At 38.5% G+C, this 23942-nt stretch overlaps 2 protein-coding genes across 2 annotated transcripts in view; both read right to left on the reverse strand.

Annotated features, from left to right (window-relative positions):
• The window catches only part of LOC124174222 (pineal opsin-like), a 381380-nt gene that overhangs the window by 323323 nt on the left and 34115 nt on the right, over positions 1-23942 (reverse strand). The window lies entirely within an intron of this gene.
• LOC124153679 (piggyBac transposable element-derived protein 3-like) lies at positions 18680-21415 on the reverse strand. Its single transcript, XM_046526987.1, has 2 exons — positions 21062-21415; positions 18680-20946 (listed from the first exon to the last, which is right to left on the reverse strand). Exon 2 carries the CDS (start codon positions 20935-20937, stop codon positions 19177-19179), a length of 1761 nt encoding a protein of 586 aa, XP_046382943.1. The 5' UTR covers positions 20938-20946; positions 21062-21415; the 3' UTR covers positions 18680-19176.

A 23942-nucleotide genomic window follows, 5' to 3' on the forward strand; every position in this document is an offset into this window, starting at 1 on the left:
GATGTCAAGAAGTATGTAAAGGGCTGCATTGCCTGTAGTCAGAGGAGCCCTTATGGTAGGTGCAAGGCCCCATTACAAGCACTACCAGCAGCGAATAGGCCTTTCGAGTTTATTGCAATAGACATTGTGGGTCCCCTTCCGAACACAGAGGAGGGTTATAGGTATATCTTGTCGATACTTGATCATTTCTCGAGATATTTAGTGATGGTACCATTAACAGATCAGAAATCTGAATCCGTTTCAGTGGCACTAGTGAAGCAGTGGATACTGAGGTTCGGAGTGCCGGAAACACTTCTTACTGATCAGGGAACTAATTTCATATCAGAACTTTTTAGACAGGTCTGTAAGTTGTTACGAATAAATCAGTTGAGGACGTCACCCTTCCACCCAGAATGCAACGGGCGAGTGGAGAGAGTTCATAGAACTATTGCGCAGATCCTCAGTCATTATGTCAATGTAAGAAACAACGATTGGGGGCGCCATATTGACTTTGCCGTCGCGAGCTACAACTGTAGTTATCATCGTAGCACAGGTTTCACCCCTCATGAATTGGTATTTGGACGTCAAATGGTATCGCCTTTCCAATGCGTCGAAGATGGCGTGTTAGAAAAAGAGCACCCTGGGGTGTCTGGGTTAAGGGATAGATTAAAGGAAATGTGGTTAAAGTGTGCGAACAATGATCGCATAGCAGAAAGGAGACGGAGAGAGGCCGTGAAGGGGAAGGGTAAACGTTGGCAATACAAGGAAGGAGATTACGTATTTTTAAGTGATCCTTGTATGAAGGTAGGGCAAGTGAAAAAATTTCATAAACCATGGAAGGGGCCATACCGCATATTAAAAGTGGTGTCGACATGTAACCTAATGTTGGAGCTCCCATTCCGCAACCTATTGGTACACAGGAATCGCGTTAAACCCTATTTTGGCCCCATCCCCCCTCCAAGTTTAGGAACAGCTGATCGCAGGCCAGGCAGGCCGAGGAAGGAGCGGGCATCGCCGCCCTCCCAGCCGTCCGAAGACGCCGCTGTTACTTCTGAGGCCGAATGGGAGTGCGAGGGAGTGGGCGTGGTCGCCCCGGCCGTCGGGTCCGACGATGGGTGGGACACAGCTGAGGAGGAATCATCGTGCAGCACGGAGCCTCCCTACATCCCTCCCCCCCAAGTGCATCCATTGCCGCCCGAACGTTCTCCCTACTACCTCAGATCGTCGGAGCCAAGTGTTGACCCTCCTCCCTCCCCCCTTCCTGAGTCGACGGGAGACCCCTCAGTGTCCCCTCCGCCCCCACAGCCTTCGCCGTTGGGACGCTCCCCTTATTTCCTTCGTCCACGGGCAGCTCGACCGTCGGTGGAGGGGGTGTAATTTGGGCAGTGATGATGGAAAAGGGTGGTGGCTGGAGGAAACGTAGAACCCGAGAGCTATCGCTGTGTCTGGTTTGTGTCTCTCATTTGTTTTAATTTTTGTAATTTCTTTTAATTTGGATTATTTTGGGTTTGGGACATGTACTTATTATATTCTGGATGGGTTGATTTCTTTGGTTTAATTGCTTCGGGAGTGTTAGCAACTCACTTTGGGGGGGATGTGGATGTAAGAGCAGTTTCATTTAGATTGTTATAAGGTGCGAGACGACGAGGGTCGCCTCGAACGGACTTCCTCTGAGACCCAGCCATTAAGCACGTTCCTGCTGTCATCGGAAGAGTCGCCTGACAAACGATTCCTTCGGTGACTTCAGGGCGTGGGCTTGTGGCTGCTAGGGTCAGCAGTTGGTGTTGTGCAGCGAAACAAGGTGTATGGCTTGGGACTGAATAAAGGAAGTTGCTTGTGTGAAAGAATTTGGACTTGTTCCCTGCTTTGCTTCCCCCGAACCCCTTTACCGTCGGCGAAGACGACTTACACAAGTGTCGTTCGATGAAGAATGAGTAAATATTAATTATAATTATCCCCATTATTTGTACAAATACGGTTACCAACCGTTTCCGAGTTGATCTACTTCAGCGGTGAAGGGTTAGCAGACATTTTTTCGATGTTAGCTTGAGAAATTGAAATTATTCCTTAGATGAAAGTTTTGCTCGCACTACAGCTGAGGCCTTGCTATGAAAATCACGATACCTACCCTACCCCGGAAAGAGAAATATGATGGATTTTCCTTTGAATGCAAGAATATATTTATGATAACAACTTATAAATTCAAACGCAGAATGCCTTGGCATTTCGAAGGATGCGCCAGACTACCACTAGCAGTGAAAGTCAACTAATAGGAAACTTATAATTTGCCTTATTATGGCCTTCTTCTGTTGAGAAAAAAGGTGGAGCCACAGAGGGCATTGGTCATAGTTGCTATGAATATTTTTTATTTATATAACTAATAGTAAAAGGCTTAACTTTGTGAAACCTTTCCATTATGCAAAATAAAAGGATAAAACATCGTTAGCTTCACTTGTATTTTTAAATGGGCACGACCCGGGTTTCATAACATAGCTACATCTTGAGGTACCATCAGTGTTCCAGGAGCACGATAGGAGCACGATATTCAGAAAATAAATTTTAAAGTTTCAGCGCAAGGGGTTAAATGGTTTTCTTTCAAGGGGTTAAATTGCTTTCTTCGGATAACAACTGCTCATGGATGTAACTACGTCATGAAGCACGAGTCGTGCCTATTTAAATACACAAGAGAACCAAAAAAGTTTTATTTCATTTATTTTCCATCATTTTTCATTAGCCTTCATTTTTTCCTATATTATTCCGTAAATATTGGAAGACGACTGCGGGTTTCAGAAAATGAAAGGCCACCTAAAAAAGAAGTGGCCTAAGGCAGATAATACTTGAAAAATAAATCTTCATACTCCTCCATCAAGCCAGAATCTGTTGAAACAAGACTAAGGGAGGGATATTATAAAATAAAATATGCTTGTTATTCCATTTTCACTTCACAATTTCGCCGGTAATGATGTGTAGACAAGCCGAATTGGCGAAAACCACGCATCTGCTCCCATCAAAGAAAATGAAATAAATTCAAAAAAATATTCAACGCGCAGCGTAGGATATAACCACGTTTTCTTCTAATTTGATACCCGCTACCCCTGTCTCTAAAGATATAGTATTCACGAGAACATTCATTGGAATATAAGAACCCAGAAAGCTGACGATATGGTACCTACTAAACTCTTTCAGTAAGATATTTTTTCTCCCCGTTGGCATAAATTATATTTTTGCTATTTTAATTAATATTTATTCTTATGAAAACTTAAGCTAAAACGATTCGCTACCTCTTATAGCGTAAATTTTATAGTCTATGTTCGTATTATGGACAGATGTACTCATAAGAGAGTAAGAATCCCCTAAAAATCACGTCCATTTTCATGGAAATTATGACCAAAAGGGTTCGTAATTGAGATAAATTTCAAATTCTGCTAAAGTTCACTAGAATAATGGCAACTATTTTCATCCTATGCAAATAGACAGAGACATAGGCGAATATTAAACACGTATGTTCAGCTCAAATAGAAAATTAATATGTGAAAAGGCAACTTATTGAAGAGGCATTGGCAAGATGCGTTAGGGATGCTTAGATAAATTGTGAGAATGTATGCTTACGTACAGCTATAACATTTTATATGTTCGTCGTATTCGGTAATACAATCGATACTTCACTCTAAAGCATTAGCAATAGATAAAAACATGGCCAATGACAGAAATACTTCCAAAAGCATTACCTAATCAGGATTTTTAATGGAAGAATATTAATCTTGACTCAGAATCACAAAATACATTGGATCTGACAAGGCAATAATTATAGCCAAAAATGACCCAGTTAGCTTATAAAATAACATCTCGAGAACTGTAGCTTGGGTCTCCATATTACTGATAAACAAATTTCCAAAGATTTTAACTTTAAACTTAAAAATGTTACTGATAGCTTCAGGCTTACCTGTGTGAAATCTTTCCATCGTGGAAAATAAAATAAAAAGCTTTGTTAGGTTCACCAATATAGGATAGTGATAAGTCTATTCATGAGCCTAACTAATTTTATTCTTTCATTTTTCCATAACGTAAAAAAATGACTTGCATTGCGATTTATGTAAAACGTAATCCAAATCATATTAAAATGTTAATGGCATATAAATGAGTAGGTAATTTACAACTATGTCGAATTGAAATTTGAGACGAAAGAGTAATGGATATCCTCAACGATTTACGTGAGGCTTTTTTCAATACGTAACCTTCAACATTCAGGAGGTCTCGCGGCGAACCTGATAATTTAGCAGTTATTCCCAATAAAAAACAGTAATTTAAAAATTATGACAACTCACCCACTTCAAACGCAAAAAAAATCACTTTGTCACAAAACGAAACCCTATTTCACAAGGAAAACATTTACTTTCCTATCCTTGTAAAGGCTTTTATAGCATTAAAAAATAGAAAGTCCGTGATAAAATTAAAATATAATTATGTCAGAGAATATTTGATGGATAAAGAATATTAAGCATGACGACATTAATGGGATATTTAATGATCTATGAAGGGTAGCCGAGCTCAAACATCTCTGTCTCTGAACCACATTTTCATAAATACCAAGAGAAAATCCAGCCCAATTTACCGAACTTCAAAGCATTCCTTTAAACTTCATCAAGCCTCAAAATGAAAAGCTTCCTAGCGGATCAAAAGCATCATCATTATCTCCGATATCATTATTTAATTTTGCTGACCAACCGTATTTACCAGCTCTTTTAACGCTGCAGCAAGACATTTGCTCAACCGACGCGAAGCTCAAAATTTAAAAAAAAAATCCTTTGACTACTGCCGGGGTAGATGAAAAAAATGTGTATTTTACTCGAAAGCGTTCTACTGCCTATCGTTTTTCGCGTAACTACGGCTCGTGAAAAACGCGGATGGAGACGATTACTTGTCCTCCTTCCAAGAACTCAAACCTCTGAAACTCTTTCAGCCCCCATTTTCCGAGTTCCTTTCGGAAAGTGACGTCTCAAACACTCGCAAGAGGGAGTTCTTGCGGGGGATTCATTCCAGGCTATTCACCGTTCGCCGGAGCGTTAAGACGGAGAGAGCAGTAAACTCCCATCTCCCGATAAAGGATACCTATCGGGTCTGAGGTGAGATTATACCGAGAGCTGGAGTGAGGGTGGTAGCCGAGAAAAAAAGTCAAGGGATTAGCAGAGGGTGAGGTTAATGGTGATGTCGCCAACAGATGCGTCTTTGGATTATCTTCACCCTCAGAGCTTCGGGCACAATCTTTCAGGCCATAACACAATTCCAGCGTCAGGAGGAGGCATACTGCTACAATCGGGGTGTACATAAAAGATGGCTATTTCATTGTAAGCAGGATAAAGGGGTAACGTACCCAAGATTTTCTCAATAGAAACTTAGAAAATCGTGAACTACAACATTTTTGTCGTCTGAAATATTACAGGGAGTGTACTTGCGGGCGACTCCCTAAATGTGCACCACTGGCTAGTCCACGGTTATTTCCTTGAATATCAAACGAATTATACGCTTTTTTAATATATTTTGCAATATTTTTGTGTTTTTATGATTTTTATAGTTCTATGGCTTCTTTACAAAATCTATACAAATGTAGAATTTTTGTTTCATCAGATCATTATTTTATATTCGAATAAAAAAATGTATCCATCAATTTCCGTGCTTTCTGCGGCTGTTCTTTGACACCTGTAATATTATACGTTTACATAGAGAAAGCCGTGGCCGTGGAAAAATCGGTGGCGTTGCCAGGAATTTCGTTCGGGGGGGAGTCCAAAACCAGGGGGGAATTTTTTTTTAAACAGGGTACTTAGTAGGGGATTTCACACTAATTTGAACTCTTTTCATAATCGAAAAAACTTGATTTGTTAATGAAATATTTTGTTAATTCATTATTTTTCAATATTTTGTTTTCTTTTACGAAAAAAATAATAGTGTTTTTATATTTCTGAGGGAGTCCAGACCCCCCGGACGCCCCACTTGGCTTCGCCACTGCCATTAATGAATTCAAAAAAAGGCTTCAGAACTGAATCCATGGAGATAACATGTACATGGTACTATTTGCGAAGATATATTTGTCACAGCAAAGACGGAGAAGGATTTGAAGAAGATTTTGTTCGATGTGAGCAGTACAACGGGTAAATATCAGTTCAAATTAAACACAAATAATTTCTCAATGGTGCATAAAGACTCTAACATAAATACAACTCACCGCAACTCATGAGTCGTCCTTTGCTGCGTAACTTTCATCACAATTACTCCTGATTTCATCTATAACTTATGTGTCAGTGAGTAGACCAGATATTAATTTGCTTTATATAGAAGAACCAGAAGTGTTCCTCAATCCACGAATAATTTTTAACTTTATATTGAAGCAAAGTCTAACTTTACACTTACCACAGACAGCACTTCAAAGAGCATCCCAAATGAGAAATTTTGGTAAAAGATTTTAGTCCATTTATAAAAAAGCTTTTTAAAATGCAACAATCTACTTGGATGCAATTAAGTAAGTTGAAAGTCAAAGTATTTTAAAAAGAAAAGTTTTCCCCTTTTTCATCTAAACCATTTCACATTCCTCTATTGCCACGGTTCACCCGAGCCTAATTTGATCTCAGCAAGTTATTTTGCTTGCTCGCGTTCGCAAAAGATACCTGCGCCAATGCACGAAGGGTAATTGTAACCGATCCTCGTGCCTAAGAATGCAATCCGAGCAAATTAATGGCCACAATTAAAATTGGGTGAGGTTAGCGTAACCGACCGCTAACGTTCGCGGAGGTGGTGTGAGAAATTTACGAATCAGGCGCCCCCGAGCAAACACAATAACGTCAACATCGCCCCCCGCCGCTCTTTTTTCTTCGTCCACACGAATCTCTCAAGAGAGTCGGCAAATAAACTATTTACGTGCTACCGTTGGTGGCTTCGCCTAGTTCACCGTTATAACTCTCGTCCGCCAGTATATGGAGTACAGACTACTCCAACGAAGTAAACGTGGAGAGCACTAGAAGTAATTACGGCGTGAATGATGGCGGGGACGCATGCTGAAAGAGGTAGCTCGAGGATATAGAGCTGGTGGTCTTGGTAGGGTATTACAGCGTGGAGTGGGACACAGACTCACAAGGGATACAAGATACAAGAGCTAGGGAGAGAATGACTCTCCAGTTACCCCGAGTCGCCCAGGAGTTTATAATCACATTAACCTACGTGACTTCTACCCCTCTCTCCCCCGGCAAACTCGCAACGTAAGCGGCCTTGACCCCGATGCGAAGCGGAAGTATTGCCCTTGAAAAGTACACCACCACTTGCGATTGGGAATCCCCCCAGTGATAAACCGGGGAAAAATCCACCTTTTTTCCAGTTGTTTTGCGCGGGGAATCCTCGAATTTCCACTCACTCGGAATGGGATTCATATTCCCAAAAAAAAAACCTGTGCCTACACCGCGAAAAATCTTTATCCCAGGCTCATCCTCAAATCTGTACTACTTTTTTTCCGCGTTCCTCCTCTCCTTTTTCCTCACTCTCACAGCACTTTGCAAGAGCAGTTCCTTCTTTGCGTCCCCGAAATCCGACAGCCGTATTCCCCACATTCGTATTCCGCGGAGAATGCAGTCGTGTTTGTAAAGGGACGCGCATTCGACTCCAAAGAATGATCGATGCGGTTTCCATAAAGGAAGAAGAGAGGAGTCTAACTCCTGAAGGTGATAAGGAAATGGGATACGCATGTACTCGCCTATTCTTTTTTCCAGCGCGCATTTCTCGCTTATTGATTCAAGCATGAATAACCTCGCATCGGATCGCACCTAAAAGACATCTCGCGGAGAGAGAATTATTTCTGAGAAGAGAAATCTATCGAAGAGTGTCAACATTTTTCAAGATCATTTTCGCCCTTCAGGATAAAGGAATATCTTACCAGCTATATAGCACTTGAGAATTTACGGACAAGTTGTCTTCCGTGGAGAAAAATGGATGTGATCTTAAAAATATGATGAAAATAAAAGCTAGAATACCATTTATTTTAAATTCATGAACAATGGATGAGCTAAAGACGTAGTATATTTTATCCATGATTGTTTTTAGGCTACAAGGCAAGGAAATTATGGAGAGAGAATGGGCAAATAAAATAAATTGCAATTGAATGAGTATTCATTAAGTATTGAAATGCACTACAAACAAGGACAAAACTTTTTACCCAAAATATGGAGGTTTAAACTTTTCTCTTAATATTCATATGTACTTATCGCGTCATATGCGCCAAAAACAATTCGAAATGAATCACTCATTTGAGATAATGTTTCCAATATTTTTTCACGGCAAGAAAATAAGCATATGTAAACACGAGAAATGATATGATATGAGATATTTAATTCATTGAAACATTGTCCTTTACCGAGATAATAACTGGATCATGGTTTTTGTTGGACGTAAATAACATATATAGCAAAATAACGATCGCGAAGGCCATACATTGAACATATGTTATCTTTGAACAGCACTGCTGCATTTAAATGGGATGAAAAGTAAACATCCCTTAAATCGGACAATGCAGGCCACCACAAAAGAGGCCATGCATCAAGAGGCAAGGGCTTGCCAAGTTCTCCATAAAAAAATGCAGTTTTCCAGCGTCATCGAAGGTCTGCATTATTAACGAGAATTCCACGAGCAGGCATGAGGATTCACCGGAATAGGGAGCTTCTTTCGGATAGTGAGATTATCATTTTACATTCAAAATCAATACGCAATACATCGAGGTCTTATTGCACTTTTATGATTATTATTTTTATTATTATTATTCAATTTCTTGGACCTCTCTTACCTGGAATACACTACTAGCATTTAATTTGAAATTAATCGAGGGTGTAGTATTTCAAGTTTACATCAAAACTATAAAAAATTTGAGAGATACACATTTCAATAATTCTACTAAATTATTCATACCGCAAAGCCTTCTTTTTTCCCTAAAAAATATTTCAATTTCAAATTGTGAAAAATTGGGATGGTGGAGGTTCGAGCATTCAAACAACCCAATAGCATATGATCTCACAAGATATATTTTTGGGTATTATTATTGATTGCAGATGTTGAGATGAATTTTATGCATACCAATGAGCTATTATACAGATAAAACGTTTTCAGCACTCAAACTGAAATTATAATGGAGGATCTAGATTAATTAATATTAATGTAAATAGCAGTTTCTGTTCTCTCAGAGATACTAACGCTGCAGCAAATTTTCAAGAATTCCTCAAGAACTCAGCAAAGTTTAAATGACGATCCTAGGTAAATTTCTCTTCGAAGTGGATATGCCTTCTCCGATGGTATTCTTTACAGTTGACTGGTTCATCATCGTTAAGTAGTATCACGGTCGGTTCCTAGAAATTACAGATTCGTAACGGTAACTATTCCCCCCAAAGACAATGAGAGAGGGGCTTTCAAGCGGAATTGCTATGTACTCACCATCAGCTAGGGATAACATGCATACTACATTTAAGCCGATCTGTGCGTTTAAAGAACCATGAATTTCACATTAATGCTAATATCTATCTATACAACTTGCAAAATTTATATAAGTTACAGAGGATTTACGTTTATTTCCTGGATATAGACAGTTACTTATACCACTTATTTTATAAGAGCGCGACCCGGGTTTCAATGAGTAATCATCATCATCAGGCGCTAATTACTCATTGAAACCCGGGTCGCGCTCTTATAAAATAAGTGGTATAAGTAACTGTCTATACCCAGGAAATAATGGAATACCACAAAGTTAACCAAGAGTTAGTGAATTTTGATTTACGTTTACATCAGTATGAAAATATAATGTCATACAATAGCATTTCAAATGAACAAGAACAGAACTCACATAAAATATTTACTAAAAACAGGCATTCATAGGCCGGTGCAGTGTGAGAGAGGACGACAAATATCAATTGTCATAATTAATTAGCCAACTAAAGAGACTCGAGTACGACCCTCTATTTACTATATTTTTAGCCTTGTGAGTTTGAAACTTGAATCTATTCATCAATAACAAGTCTCAGCAATTGATCAGAGATCACTCATAATAGGAACGTCGATAATAGGCTAGGTATTTGAATTGTCTAAGAAACTCTCCCTAGACTGAATAATTGTGTCAGAAATCTCATTATACCGCTCATTAGGACAAAACGAAAATGATAGGGAAACCTTTATATGAATCTATTTCCTCATTAAATCCTGAATTCCGTGAAATAAATAAATTATGCCTTGCTCAGAGGACACCATGACAAGGAAAAGTCAACTGTATCTTTAGCCTGAATACACTCGATACACCACATGATCCGAAAGGGCCTAAAAAGATACCCTGCTCCTGAATTATTAATTTAAAAAGGCTGGATAGAGGCAGCAAACAAACAAGGGAGGAAAATCACCAAGTTATATTTTTATAAAATTATACGGAACACATAAAGATAATAAGTAGAACAAGTCTAAGTACTCGTTCATTAGCACGGGGAAGGTAATAACCTGCTTAACGACCACTGCATTGCGAATGGAGGGTAGACGGAGGCCACATCCAATTTAATCGAAAACCGGCAGAGTGCCAATTTTCTAGAATGGACTTTTTTATATCAGTGCATGGAAAACTGGCGCAATCCAATCACTACCACAAAGCACATATAGTCGCATGGTAACCATGGGAGAAAACCCATACTTTCGTCTTTCAACTGCACTTTCGAAGAGCATACAAACCCATCTCCACACAGAAAATACGGACCTGGCATTCACTTCGTAGGTTCAAGAATTTATTCCGCTGAGACAATAACGTTTTTTCACATATATTGAGGAAAACTTCGGAAGAAAACGATGAAAAACTAATTAAGTTCCTAGCGCCTTTTTTTGCTGTACTGGCAATATATTATGTCACAAATCGAAGACACTTAGAAACAATTATATAAAAATCATGATAGAGAAAGGAGTAAACAAGATAAATTGAGACAAAAATGATTCCGACATAATTGTTTTATATCAAGTAATTCGATTATTCCGCTCATCATGTTAAAGTTTTCTCAAATTGATACCTTGCAAAATTACCTGTGGGAGCCGCCACCTTTACTTGGAGCTCAGTTCCACCACGAGTATTTTTTTCTGATTACAGCGCCTGAATGATAAGAAATAGGATCCCAGGAAAAATTTTATTTACAGAATGACTGAGATAAGGCCTTTGTGATAAGATTAAATACTCATTTTCATTTTTAGCATGCAATGGTAAGATTTTCAAATGGAACTTTTATCCCCTGAGGAAAAACAGTCGATGAACTTAGCGTGTATTTACGTATTGTTATTCTTAAGAAGACATTCTGTCCCTTTTGCCTTCCCTTACTATTATGCAGCCATTCTTCTGTCCCCCATTCGTACTGTTTTGTTATTCCAGGAGAATTACACCCCTCTCGCAGCATTAACATAAAGCTCCGGGCACGCTCAAAACGCATTTTCTGAATGAAAATAATGCAGACAACAATGCATTTGTAATGACGCTTAAAACAGAAGATATCCGCTTATATTTTTTTTCATTTCACGAGAGAGGAAATTGTTTCACAAGGAAACATTTTCCCCACTGTTAAAAATTAACTTCTTTCTGGTATAAGGAGGGTTGTTAATTTTTGATATTACCGCAAATGTAATATCCAATGTAAAACAATAATTAAATGAATATATGAACAATCATCCATTGATCAATTCCATGTTGAAAATTGTAAAGTATTTCTACTAAGATAACTTTTTAACGTGTAGTTATAACTTTTTCCCGCAAAGTAACAATGAATGCCGGCCTCGGTGGCGCCGGGATAGTGTCCCCGACTGCTAACCTAGAGGTCGCGGGTTCGATTCCCGCCTGGGTGGTTTGACCCGTGTATGGATGGATGTATGCGATTGTCAAACAAGTTAATTGTAAGAGAGGACTATCTAGTCCTAAATTCGCCTCTGAAATAAAGACGACATCATTATTATTATTATTATTAATGCTAGAGATATAAATGCTTATCTCCTCATAATTCCCTTTCAAAAATTAAAGTTGAATAGATAAGCACAAATGCACTTGTAGCACTTTTGACAAGCCACAAAATTAGGACATGGAAAAATATATTCGAATTCATCGATTAAAATTCTTCAATTCTTCGAAATTCGGGTGACCGATTTTGAAAAGTGCGTTTAAAACTTCCGTCTGGGGCAGTAAGAGGAATTTTTTTAACAAAAAGAGGCCTCCAACGCAACGAATAAGTTTCTTTAAAAATGGTTGCTTTAATCGTCGCTCATCATCTCAGATCGACAACCTTTCGTCCGTAAACGTCGCGTCTAACTCGAGCGAGATTTCTCATAGTTATATTTCGCAGAGCAGTCTATATTTGCTACCGAGCCCGTAATTGGTTCCTTCCAAGTCCTTCCGCCCTGCGCGTTCCTTGACATGTGTCTGTAACTTGTCAAACGGCATTATCCTCGCTGTATAATTGGCAGTCTCTAACGAAGCCGAACATATTGAATAGCTCAACGGCTGAAGCAGCATCCTAGAATACAGATCAGCATTATTGATGATGCGGCATATTATCACGATTTCACTTCTATGGGTGCTTAATTTCATGCGAGGTACAGCCCAATTTCCATACCTGTATCAATCAGATGCATCACAAGAGCCGTGCATACCTTCCACACGTTGATAACAGCAGTCGCAATCTTTTAAATGTAGAACAATAAAGAACATCTTCCATAAAAAAGGAATTGTACTGCTATTTTCGTATTTTATTTTATCCACGGCGTTAGACTAAAAAAATGCCTACGTGATATCAGTCTTTTCTGTTTTTTGGGTTTGATGTATTATATCGTCATAGGAAAAAAAAATATTAGAGCCCAGTAACTGCGGCGTACTAATGTTATTCCGCTTTTATCTGAAAACTTCCTCTTATTATGAATTTCAAATCATTTGACTTTTTAGAAAAATTATAAAAAAAACTAGGGTTTTCCCACCGCTTCCAACTTGTGCTGAAATTCGATTCTTGACGAAATCTTTTAAGAGCCATCATTTTCTCTATAACTTTGTCTCTATGGTGTATTCTCTACATTGAATTCAACACCATTTCCATCATTCGTAGTATTCAATAAAATATTATTTTATTCATCCCTCGAAGGTGTATGACTTTCGGAACGGAAAATTTAATGTAAGAGTGAGCACTATTGCGAACCTTACTAAACTCTTAGAGAAAGGATCTATTAATCAAGACTCAAATCCGCTAAAAGTTCACTGACGAATAGTTACCAAAGCTGCACTATTTTTATGTTTTCATCCTAGCCCATAACATAACAGTTCCACCAAAACGAGCGAGATGTATTTATTCTAGATACCTGCTAATATTTTCAACCGACTTTCACGCACACGTGACTCGGCATTCATCAATTCTCTTAGCCGAAAACTTAATCGTCTCAGTAATGATTAAAGGGGAAACTATGGCTTTTAACGGATAAGGCTATAGTGCCAAGTACTCGTGACATGCGATGGGTCTTTGAGGCAGAATCGAGCGTCACGGTGTATATGGTGGGCTTCAACGGAATTCCGCTGAACCTGGTAAGTCAGGAGGGCACTGCTCAGCAAGAGAGCGAGGTGAGAGGAGGGGGGTGTCATGTATGGAAGGGAATGGACCCGTGCAAAGCGGTTGAGCGACAAATTGAAGCGAGGGAGTAGGTATACGTGTGGAGGGGGTTGGTTTTCCTCCTTCTAAAAGAGCCATAGGACTATGGGTGTTCAGCGGGGCGGAAGGGAAGGTGAAGTGACGTATCTCGGCAGCGCGGACATTCGACGCAACCGGACGAGGAATACATGCATGCATGGCACACACAAACACGAATCTTCTGAAGGATTACGCAGCAAAAGTCTCCCTGAGAGAGAAGGATATGGTGGTGTGTGGAACTGGCTACACATATGACGCTAAGCGTGAGTTGAAAAGGTGACCCAATTTAGTCAAACTAATAAATAGAACGACACAAAGCATGAGCCCAACTATTTTTCATGGGGTGAACAAATTACTTGAATTGTTGCACTCACTCCATTAATGAAAATTAAAACTAAAACTTATTTGTGCTTAAACGTATTCATTTGTATCTGTAATGCTTACTGATGATTTAGATAAGTAAAGAAATGAGAAGGGGATTAAAAACGCAACTAATTAACAAGAATTTTTTATTCTAATCCTAAATCTCATCAGTCAACTTTACACCCTTGTATTCATAATGGCAACTGTCACACAATTTAATCCAACTTCTGTTACAAAACATTTCAACGGCCCCAGACGTGGTATAATTTATCAATCATTTAAGTGCTTTCATCAGAGCTTAATCTATCACACTCCATATTAGCTTATCCTGAATCAAAGAACCCACCAAAATTAATATGACGCTCAAACTTCATTCTTGGTTCCACGTATTAGCCTTTTCATTACGAACTCCCTGGTATTCATGAGGCCTCTTTTATATTTTTTCATAAGGATTCCATGATATACACTTCATCTGATTCATTCCTACCTTACTTAAACCTCGCCAACGTTTTTGAATAATCATTTTCTAGTATTCGAATTTCTTTTGATTTATTTCTTTAACATTAGATTTTATGAAATGAGGAACACAGGCAGTAGTTTCTTCACTCTTTCCAAATATGGTATGATCCTTTCTACATATTTCCCAGTATCCCAAACGCCTACAGCTGCATGGTGTATTTCTAGTGTTGTGCTACTCTCTCAAAATTTGCATCATTTTTCAGTTTTTTACTCGATAAAATTAATCCCTGTTTTCTTTCATTTCCAAAATTTAGAAAATCATTTGTCAAACAGTCACACCATCCGCTTCATATCCCCTCTATTTCCTTAATGTGATTCGAGGTCATTCACCCGGTAACTTTGGATTAAAGCTCTCATTATGGACATAGTATCCCAGCTATAGCACTATTTCCCGGTGCACTATGCTCAATTTCCAGCAAGGAAGGCAGCTCTATCTTCCCATTAGTCTACGGTGTCGTTATACCTTACCTCGCCGAAGTATAACTCATCCATATTCGTTTCCTCCATTTCCTGTTATTTCAAACTTCCGCAGCGCTGTCACTGTCCCAAGAACTAACGTTCCTAACACCGCCCATTATTTCCCGTTATTATCGGTTTTCTCCTTTTCGATGGACCATGAATTAAATTACAAAGCACTCCAATATCAATCCGTAAATTATGCCACACGAAATACTAGGAAGAAACATCGTGAATTTTCGTGCACTGGTGGAGTATCTGAGTAACTGAGGCAAGTAAAATGTGGTAGTATGATGAAGGGGTACGTATTTATTATAATTATTTACCGTAGTAACAGTAAAATTAGGTACCTAACGTCGGCTCTAGTACTGATACTCAAGGAAAAAGGCAATTGCCTCAGGGATCACGCAAGGTTTCATATTGTAATTGGCTCTCAATATCGTGTAAAATAAGATAGAGCGATAAAAATTAGTATTAATTACATACTTTTCAGGAAAATTCTTTGCTTAAACTTCTCCTACTTTGAGCTTCATTTCCCCATGGATGCAAGAAATTTTCAAAGATTTTCCAGGTTATTGCGTGAGATTAAACTTGATGAGTATTCAGTTTGACTGAATGTCATGACTAACCTCAAAATCTTGACGGTTCAATTATAAACATACATATTTATAATCGAAACAATATTCGAAGTATCTCATGCATTAAAAAATTTGACGGATATCCTAGAATAAGCTGAACCTCATATAAAATGTATATACCATTCCCTTCACTTCTACCCAGCATAAACGCATGAGACAAAAGACTACCGGTAATATCGCAAAAATCTTGCAACCACAAGAATGACGGTACTCATTGTATTTATCTCATGATATACGTGCAAATTTCGGTGGGATGAAAAATATAAGTGAACGACATGAAACAATAAGATGCAACAATTTGGAAATAGTACGGTTACAGACCAAAGTACCAGAAAATAATTCTTGATTTCACCACCAAGCTAATACGCAGAACTAGTACCTACCATTTGAGATTATAGCGAACCTACTTCACACTAAACAAACAAATAAGTGTAAAGCTTAATTTTTGAGAATTGTGCAACCTCATTTCATAATCTATTTGTAAACATCGCTCATTTTTGTTGGTGGCAAAAAGGAAAAAATTACTTATAACTTTAAGCTTATGATACGCGCGTAAAAACCATTGTGATGGAAATCACCACGCTGCGAAGAAGTTTCTTGATGCCGTAATTCAGCTGTTTTCCAATGACGTATTCACTATATGGGAAGCGAACATAAATTCTGAAAAACAATGGGGATAAGCGAAAAAAATTAATTTGCAGTAGAATGCGTATGAAGTGCAATCGATCGTGAAGCAAAAATATGATTCTGATCAAATCGTGAATATATGTTGGATGCTGCTAACAAAACAATGGAGAAAATATTTTACGTCATCCCGCAGGCAGCAAAACACGTTCACACTTTTAATTGCCGAGCTTTCACTCAAAACAGGTCCCAGCTAAACCAATAGTTGTGAATGTAGTGAAATAATGAGATAAAATAGCTCGCCAAATAGACGGTTGCAGAAGCGTCAACCCCTCAAATTCGCTCCAAATTAATGGACAGAGCCATTACCAGCGGTACCTACGTCATTACACATGAACAAACCTTTGAATTCGCTCCAAATCAATGGAGAGAGCCATTATCATCGGTACTTACGGCATTATTGCGAATCTATAATGTTAACATCAAAAAATAATGTTACCAAATGATCCTATTTTCTAAAGGGTCACTTGCTCACTTAACGTTTCCTGCATTTGCTGTTAACATATTACTGGAGGAAAAAATCATTATTGATGCTTCAGGAGTCATATTTTTTGTTCAACGAATGGAAATAATCACCTAGGGCACACGCTCATTGCCGTTAGCAAGGACCATATGCAAACGAACGAGGCACTCACTTTCGATTTCAGCATTGTCGGGTATTCATGGGGAAAGAAAAGGTTACAAAGTGCTGCGCAAACAGCCCTGAGAAGAATGAAACTTCGGCTTTGAAATGGTCTGGACTAAATAAACCTAAAACTGACTCTTTCTGGCCTCTCAAGCGCCTCTTCAAACAATTGCCTAACGTAAACCCCGGATTTTAAGTTGAGGTTTACACCATGAACGCGTTCACAAATTGAAATGGTCAAAAAAAACTTTTCCTTATTCGTACTTAAATGGTCAAAATTGGTGGAGCGTTGAATGGCTTCTTCAATTAAATGAATGCAATCGATTGGTCAAATCCAGTTTATAATCGACCATAAAGTCCTCCAGCATCTACATGTAGTCTCAGTAGTAAGAATAATGTTAAAAAGCCTGAGAGCCAGAAAATAAATGCATGGTTTCAAAACAATTTAGTTGGTCATAAACAATAATGATGATTACTTTCTAGATGTTTTAAGTTTTTAATTTTGCGTTGTCTTTACATATGGTAAGTCCAGAAGATATGGCCCCACTGCACTGTTTGACTAATTTGCACAAAAGCATTAATGGCCCCACTTTTTTAAGTATCTCCATTTTCTTAGATTGTTATATTATCTTTTGTTGTTCATTACAATCATAGACAACGTTATCAATATTTATTAAGTAATAAGTGAAATTTAGATGAAAAATACCTTTAAAATCAATATTTTTTACAGGCCCACCTCTCCCATATGCTATGCTGACTATAAGGTAATACATAAACTTGAAAAATTATTTCTGTGTAAAAAGGAATATTTTAACAACACTACGATTACTAAAAATGGTTAATATTTTATAAATATCTTACCTCTTTGTATTACGCAAGTAATTGAAGCATTGATAATACATTAAGCCCAAAGGATTTTCCCTTTTAATTACTGTAATTCTTAACGTTTCCTTGAGGCAATAGACTGTGCACTGTGTGTATAATCTGATTATAAATGAGGAAACTACTATTTGACATAATTGTTTTCCAAAGCTAGCGTCACATATTTGATTCAGTCGCATTTTAAGAACGCTAAACCTACATCAAACGTGTATAAAGTAATACCACCTAAATTAATATGATATTCCACGAGCGAGTTTTGCAGATCCAGGAAAATCTAGATGAATTTTTTCGCCCCCATTACACTATTAACACCTTCAATTGACCTGGCAAGGCTAAAATCACTCAAAAATATCAACACAAAGGTGAGCCTTCGATATCGCTACCAAAATACAAGGGGGGAAAATTCATTAAGGTAATTTGGAAAAGTCGTAACGGAGTAAGTGCCACACACATAAATACAATAAATTCGTATTGCTATTGAAGAAACAAAACAAAAGAAAATCCCATAAACATTAAATACACCTAAGAAAAAAATAAACAACTTCCTATTGATAAGGAGGAAATAAAGATGGCAAATCCCATAAATGTTAACAGGTTGACTGCCGTGGCGGACACCGGTGTCCGCTGTGGTATCTTCTTCTCCCGCCGTGGCGGTCACCGGTGTCCGCGGAAAAAAGTTCGTCTTCGTGCGCCGGGTGACCGCCATTTACGTACTTTTGCATAGATATCTTTTCCGCAACGGCCTCAGCTAAACTGTCACTCCTTTGGTTTTTGCTAATTGTTTATAAAAATTTTTTTGCTGTCTTGAATGTTACTTACGTATTTTTTTATACCGGTTGGCACATTGGAAGCCGTTATCCCTCGAAGTAGACCTCCGGAGACGCTTTTTCCGTGTTAAATGTTTCATAAACTACGATGTTGTATGAGCAGGGAGTACTTACTCTTTGTTCGTAATCCAGGGCTGCTATATATACATTAAATCTGAAAGCATACTATAGTATGCTTTCAGATTTAATTGAGAAAGAATATATATCTTCTTTAGGAGACGAATTATATTTTCTACTCAGTGTTTTGCATCCTTCAGATAGTTTCAACTGGTAAACACATCTATAAAAAGAAATTGAAGAGAAGGATAACAAAATCTTTCCCAGCTTTACCTTATAATTCAAATTAACTTTACCGCAGTAATTTTGTAGGTCTTTAGAGCCCTCCTCTCACCGACATTTATTCTTACTTTCCCTTGCTCCTGAAATATCAGAAAGGTGAAATAAATAATATATATCCTTTTCAAATAATCACTTTTTATTGCAATAATGGACAATTATTCATATTTTTACAGATGATGTTTATGAAAGCAATCCAAACAGAACCGTGGCTTTTTAGGGCAGTCATCACAGTAGGTAGTGACTTTTTTCACTTTTTTTTCAATTTCCCCAAGTTGTTTCTTTTCGTAGCATCCTCGGCAATATTTCCGATTGATTCGCGCACCTCCTTCCTCCTTTTTGAATGAATGAGTAGCCATTCTTTTCCGTGATGTTTGTGGCAATGTAAGACTGGTCGGAGATCTATCGCCCTGTGACTCATTTCCCAAAAGCGATCCGATAAGGTTTTCCCTGAATTTTACTATCTGCATCTTACTGCCACAAATTTGGTTGAAAATGAAATAAGCATTCACCACAGAAGTCCCTAATAATAGTTCTAACGCTACTTTTCTGTACCATTTCAAAGACCGACGCAATGGCGTTGAATAAGAGGAAAGTTGATCAGAAAGGTCTATGGATGATTTCCCCTCATTATACTTCAGGATAGCTACTGGTTTCAAAACCCTTGACCTATATTTTTCCACTTCCTCCATCTCGTTTGAGTGGCATGTTGACAATAGCAAAACATCGCGTTTATCTTTCCACTTCATTATTGACACACCTCTTTGATTTTCTTTGACTACTATTTCCCCTTTCTTAAGTTTTTTGGCCGTTACATCTTTGGGTATTCCCCTCCGATTTTTACGTAGGGTACCTAGTAAATGTGTCCTACGATCAAGAAGTGAATTGGCCAACTCTAAGCTCGTGTAATAATTGTCTGTAACAATCGTTCTGCCAGCATCTAGTAACTTCTCGGAGAGCTGCATAACTACAGCTGTTGGAACAGATCGCCTGGCATCGCGCTCACGTCCTGCATAAATTTTCATATTCCATACATAGCCCTTACCAGAGCACAATTTAAAAATTTTGACACCGTACTTATGCCTTTTTTGAGGAATGTACTGTTTTAATGCTAACCTGCCTTGAAATGGAATAATTGATTCGTCAACGCATAAAATTTCCCCAGGTGTATATAATTCCTGATAATTACAAATGATTTTATCCAAGAGTGGTTGAATTTTATGCAAACGGTCTTTGTTTGAATTTTCTTCATTATTGGAGAAGTGCAACATCCGTAACAAGAGTTCAAAACGATTTCTGCTCATGTGAGAAGGAGCTACATCATTACGATATATGAAGTTTTTACTCCAGTAGTCAGAAAGTTTTGGCATTTTTACCACACCCATATAAATCAGAATCCCAAAGAGCTTTTTGATCTCGTGAAGAGTTGTCGGTTTCCAATCTACCACACGAGATTTTCTAGAAGTAGTCAGACCTTTCACTTGATTGGCATAAATATTAGTTTGTTCCACTATCATTTCGAGAATTTCATTGTCTATAATGTTAGAAAATATTCCAAAAGGGGAAGGATTACTCATATCTGCAACTACAGCACTCAATCCACTCTGCGCCGTAAACTGAAAATTCGGATGATTTTTCACTGGTTCAGTCCAAAAGTCAGATGACGCATTTGGTGATGAGGGCACCGGTCTATTTAGCTGCACATTTTCACTCTCACTTAGCTCTCCGTCGGTTGTATCGGAGGTTGCCCCTCGTAGCAATTGTCCATCCTGCAAGGAATCGTCGCTTGAAGAGTTCACTCTGATGTCCTCATCACTGGAAGGGATATATTCATCATTTCCCGTTACACTTTCAGAATCAGATGACTCTTCTAAGTATTTCCTCTTAGCCGCTTCAACAATGAATCTGGTCCGCGGGGTGAATTTATCCATGTGGAATCACTAATGATAAAAGTAGATTTTGGTTCAACATTTCTTATATAATGAAAAAGATTATGAAAATATTCAGTGAACCAAAAAGTAGAAAAATGCAACTAAATATGTAAACCAAACTTACCAAAAGGACGATGACGCACCAAAGTAGAATTCAGCGCAGGACGCACAAAGTGGCACCGAGCACTCTTCACATTTCTTCTACTAATCGTATTATAGAAGAAAATGTAGCCTCTTTTCATGTCACTGTGACAGCACTGATCTTTCGAAACGTTCTGTCGTCTCAAGACATAAAAGCGCCCTATATATAATGCTACGTATTCCTTCAACAAGTAGAAAGGGATACATTGTGTTGATGATGTGATATGAAGTTCCACACAATGTTTTACATTAGTCGAATAAAAGAGTTCTCCGTCATAAACATAATAGCACTACATGTAGAAGGAAGGAGGGTCTCCTGGTATAACTTGTTGTTTAGTGTCTGACTGTCTGTGCAGCGCCTACTGGCAGGAACGGACTTGAGTATACGCTAGGGAAGGAGACAAAGTTAGCTCCGCGGAGGACAGCTGTGTCCGCGGAGGGGGGGCGGACTGGAGAGAAAACTGCTACTAAGAAGTGTAATACTGAATATAAAATGAATGTAGGTGTTATTTATCACTACGAATATTTTACTGCACTACAAATGAAGTAATTGCCGTATTTTCGTAAATTTATAGGTATCCGCCAGCGCATAAGTTGGTGGTCGTACCGCTGAGACCGTGGCGGACACCGGTGTCCGCTAATTAAATTTATCATTAGATAGAAAAAATAATGTTACGTGCAATTTATTTTTTCATTAGCAAAGTTTTACTGCACTACAAATGAAGTTATTGCCATATTTTCGTAAATTTGTAGATATCCGCGAGTGCATAAGTTGGTGGTCGTGACTCCGACGCCGTGGCGGACACCGGTGTCCGCTAATTAAATTTATCATTATAATGAAAAAATTAATGTTATGTGCAATTTAATATTGCTCAACTCTATTAGTCACAATAAACACATTTAAATATTAACTTGGCCTAAGGGGACATATTTAAAAAAAAACCTCGGCAGTTAACCTGTTAAAGACATAAAAGTGAAAAATAATCGAAAAAACTCTAAAAACTCTGTCGATAAAAAAGTAAAAAGCCAAGAAATAGGTTCCCATAAAAGAACCAACCGACATAAACGAAAACATTGCTTTTGCAAATACTAGAACGTCAACTCTAGTAACGAAACAAAATGTGAAAGAATGAATGAAGAAATGCGCATCTGCAATGAGGGAAATTGATCATTTTCTCTAAAGACTCCAATTCCTCGGCGGTCGAGATTTTGTAAAAGAGCGCAACAGCCAGCGCTTACGGGCATCTCCGGCGAGTCGCCCCGGCCAGATGCTGGTGATCGTTATCCCTGGAGACGAAATGGAAGGAGAGGTGTGGATGAGGGGAAGGAGAGTGGGAGGGGGGGCGAGAGGGTGGGATATATGTTTTGGCCGAGAGCCCTTGGCAACCGCCCTCTCGATATCACCTTCTGACGGACACACCCCTTCGTTTCTCTCCCCCCTCCATTAGGCACAAACCCCAAACTCACACCTCCTCCCCCCGAATTTTTGCGTTTGCTACCCGTGGACACGTGCTCGGCAAACCATAATGGATACGCGGGGACTTAGACACGCAAGCGCTTGATGGCATGGTATGGTATGGTCAATGGGTCATTGTGCATAGGCATAGAGAAGGACTAAATGCATCCAAAAGAAGAATGATTTCTGTGCCACTTAGGCCGCATTTTAATCGGTTTACATAAATGTCCACGGCGCTGAGGTGAGTGCGATGCGATATATGTGCTAAAAATTCCATAGCATTGCGGGCGACACCGTTATGGTTATCACAGTGGCTAGTCCCTTTGTAAACTTAAAACAATGGGATCTACTTTGTTTCCAATATTTTGCATTATAATGTGAGCAATTGCGAGGAATAGCACCGAAAAGTTATGCATTTGAAGGATCACGTCAAAATGTACATAAGTTACGGTAAACACCCTGAATTTTACCATATTTCACCGTGAAACTCGGATCACTTTGTCAGGCAGCGACGCGAGTGGCAACTTTTTAAACAAATTTAAATGCGCGGTGGGAGACAACAAGGGATGGTAAGTGAAACAATAAGAAAATGTTTCGATTCAACCCGGAGCGAAACGAAAATACGAGGCCTGGGTTTAGTTTCGTTCCCGCACGAAATTAAAATCACCATGGAGTTTAGTTTCGAACCGGGACGAAACTTGACTCCCAGTAACGGAACTAAATTAATTGAAACTCAGCCGCTCATAGTTAAGTTTCGATCCCAGAAGTTGATTGGAGGGAGATACGAGGAAATAGTTTCGACCCATTACGCTTGACATGCGTGCAGAGAGGTTAAATCATTGAGCTTAAAAATCGAATGTCCACACGGAAAAAAAAGTTTAGTTAAAATCATCAAATTCTGATGAAATTTACCAAACTTTTCGGCTCATATGAAACATTGAAAAATTCGGTAACAATTACCAAACTAGTTTGATAAATAAAAATTTACAAAATTATCTATAATTTTTTTTTATTTCTGCTAAAATCAAAAGGATAATTAAACCGACGTACCGTGCACGTATGAAATATTTTCCCCCCACAAATACATAATTCTGATTGAAAATGATAAAATTAGGAGTTTAACGTAAGTTTCTGCAAAAGAAATATACAAAAACGTGGAATAAACACGCCTGCAGGAAGCATTGAACGTGGGCACTCCGTGTGGTAGCTACGGGCTCCAACAACCAGTCTAAATCGGTTACCATAATAAAGGTCATCAAAAACGCCGTAATATGTTATTATTGTAAATAATCAACGTTTGTTTTGAAAAGTGAATAAGTTTTGACTACACTGTCTCTTTGTAAGCTTAAGAAGAATACTTTATGCACACAATTGCATTACGTAGTTACTCAATAGTATCAATATCTAG

Source organism: Ischnura elegans, chromosome 2 (assembly GCF_921293095.1).
Source record: "Ischnura elegans chromosome 2, ioIscEleg1.1, whole genome shotgun sequence".
Classification (NCBI taxonomy): Eukaryota; Metazoa; Arthropoda; class Insecta; order Odonata; family Coenagrionidae; genus Ischnura; species Ischnura elegans.

Excerpts from the sequence above, each read along its gene's own strand:
- LOC124153679 (XM_046526987.1), bottom strand. The coding sequence starts at position 20,937 with ATGGATAAATTCACCCCGCGGACCAGATTCATTGTTGAAGCGGCTAAG.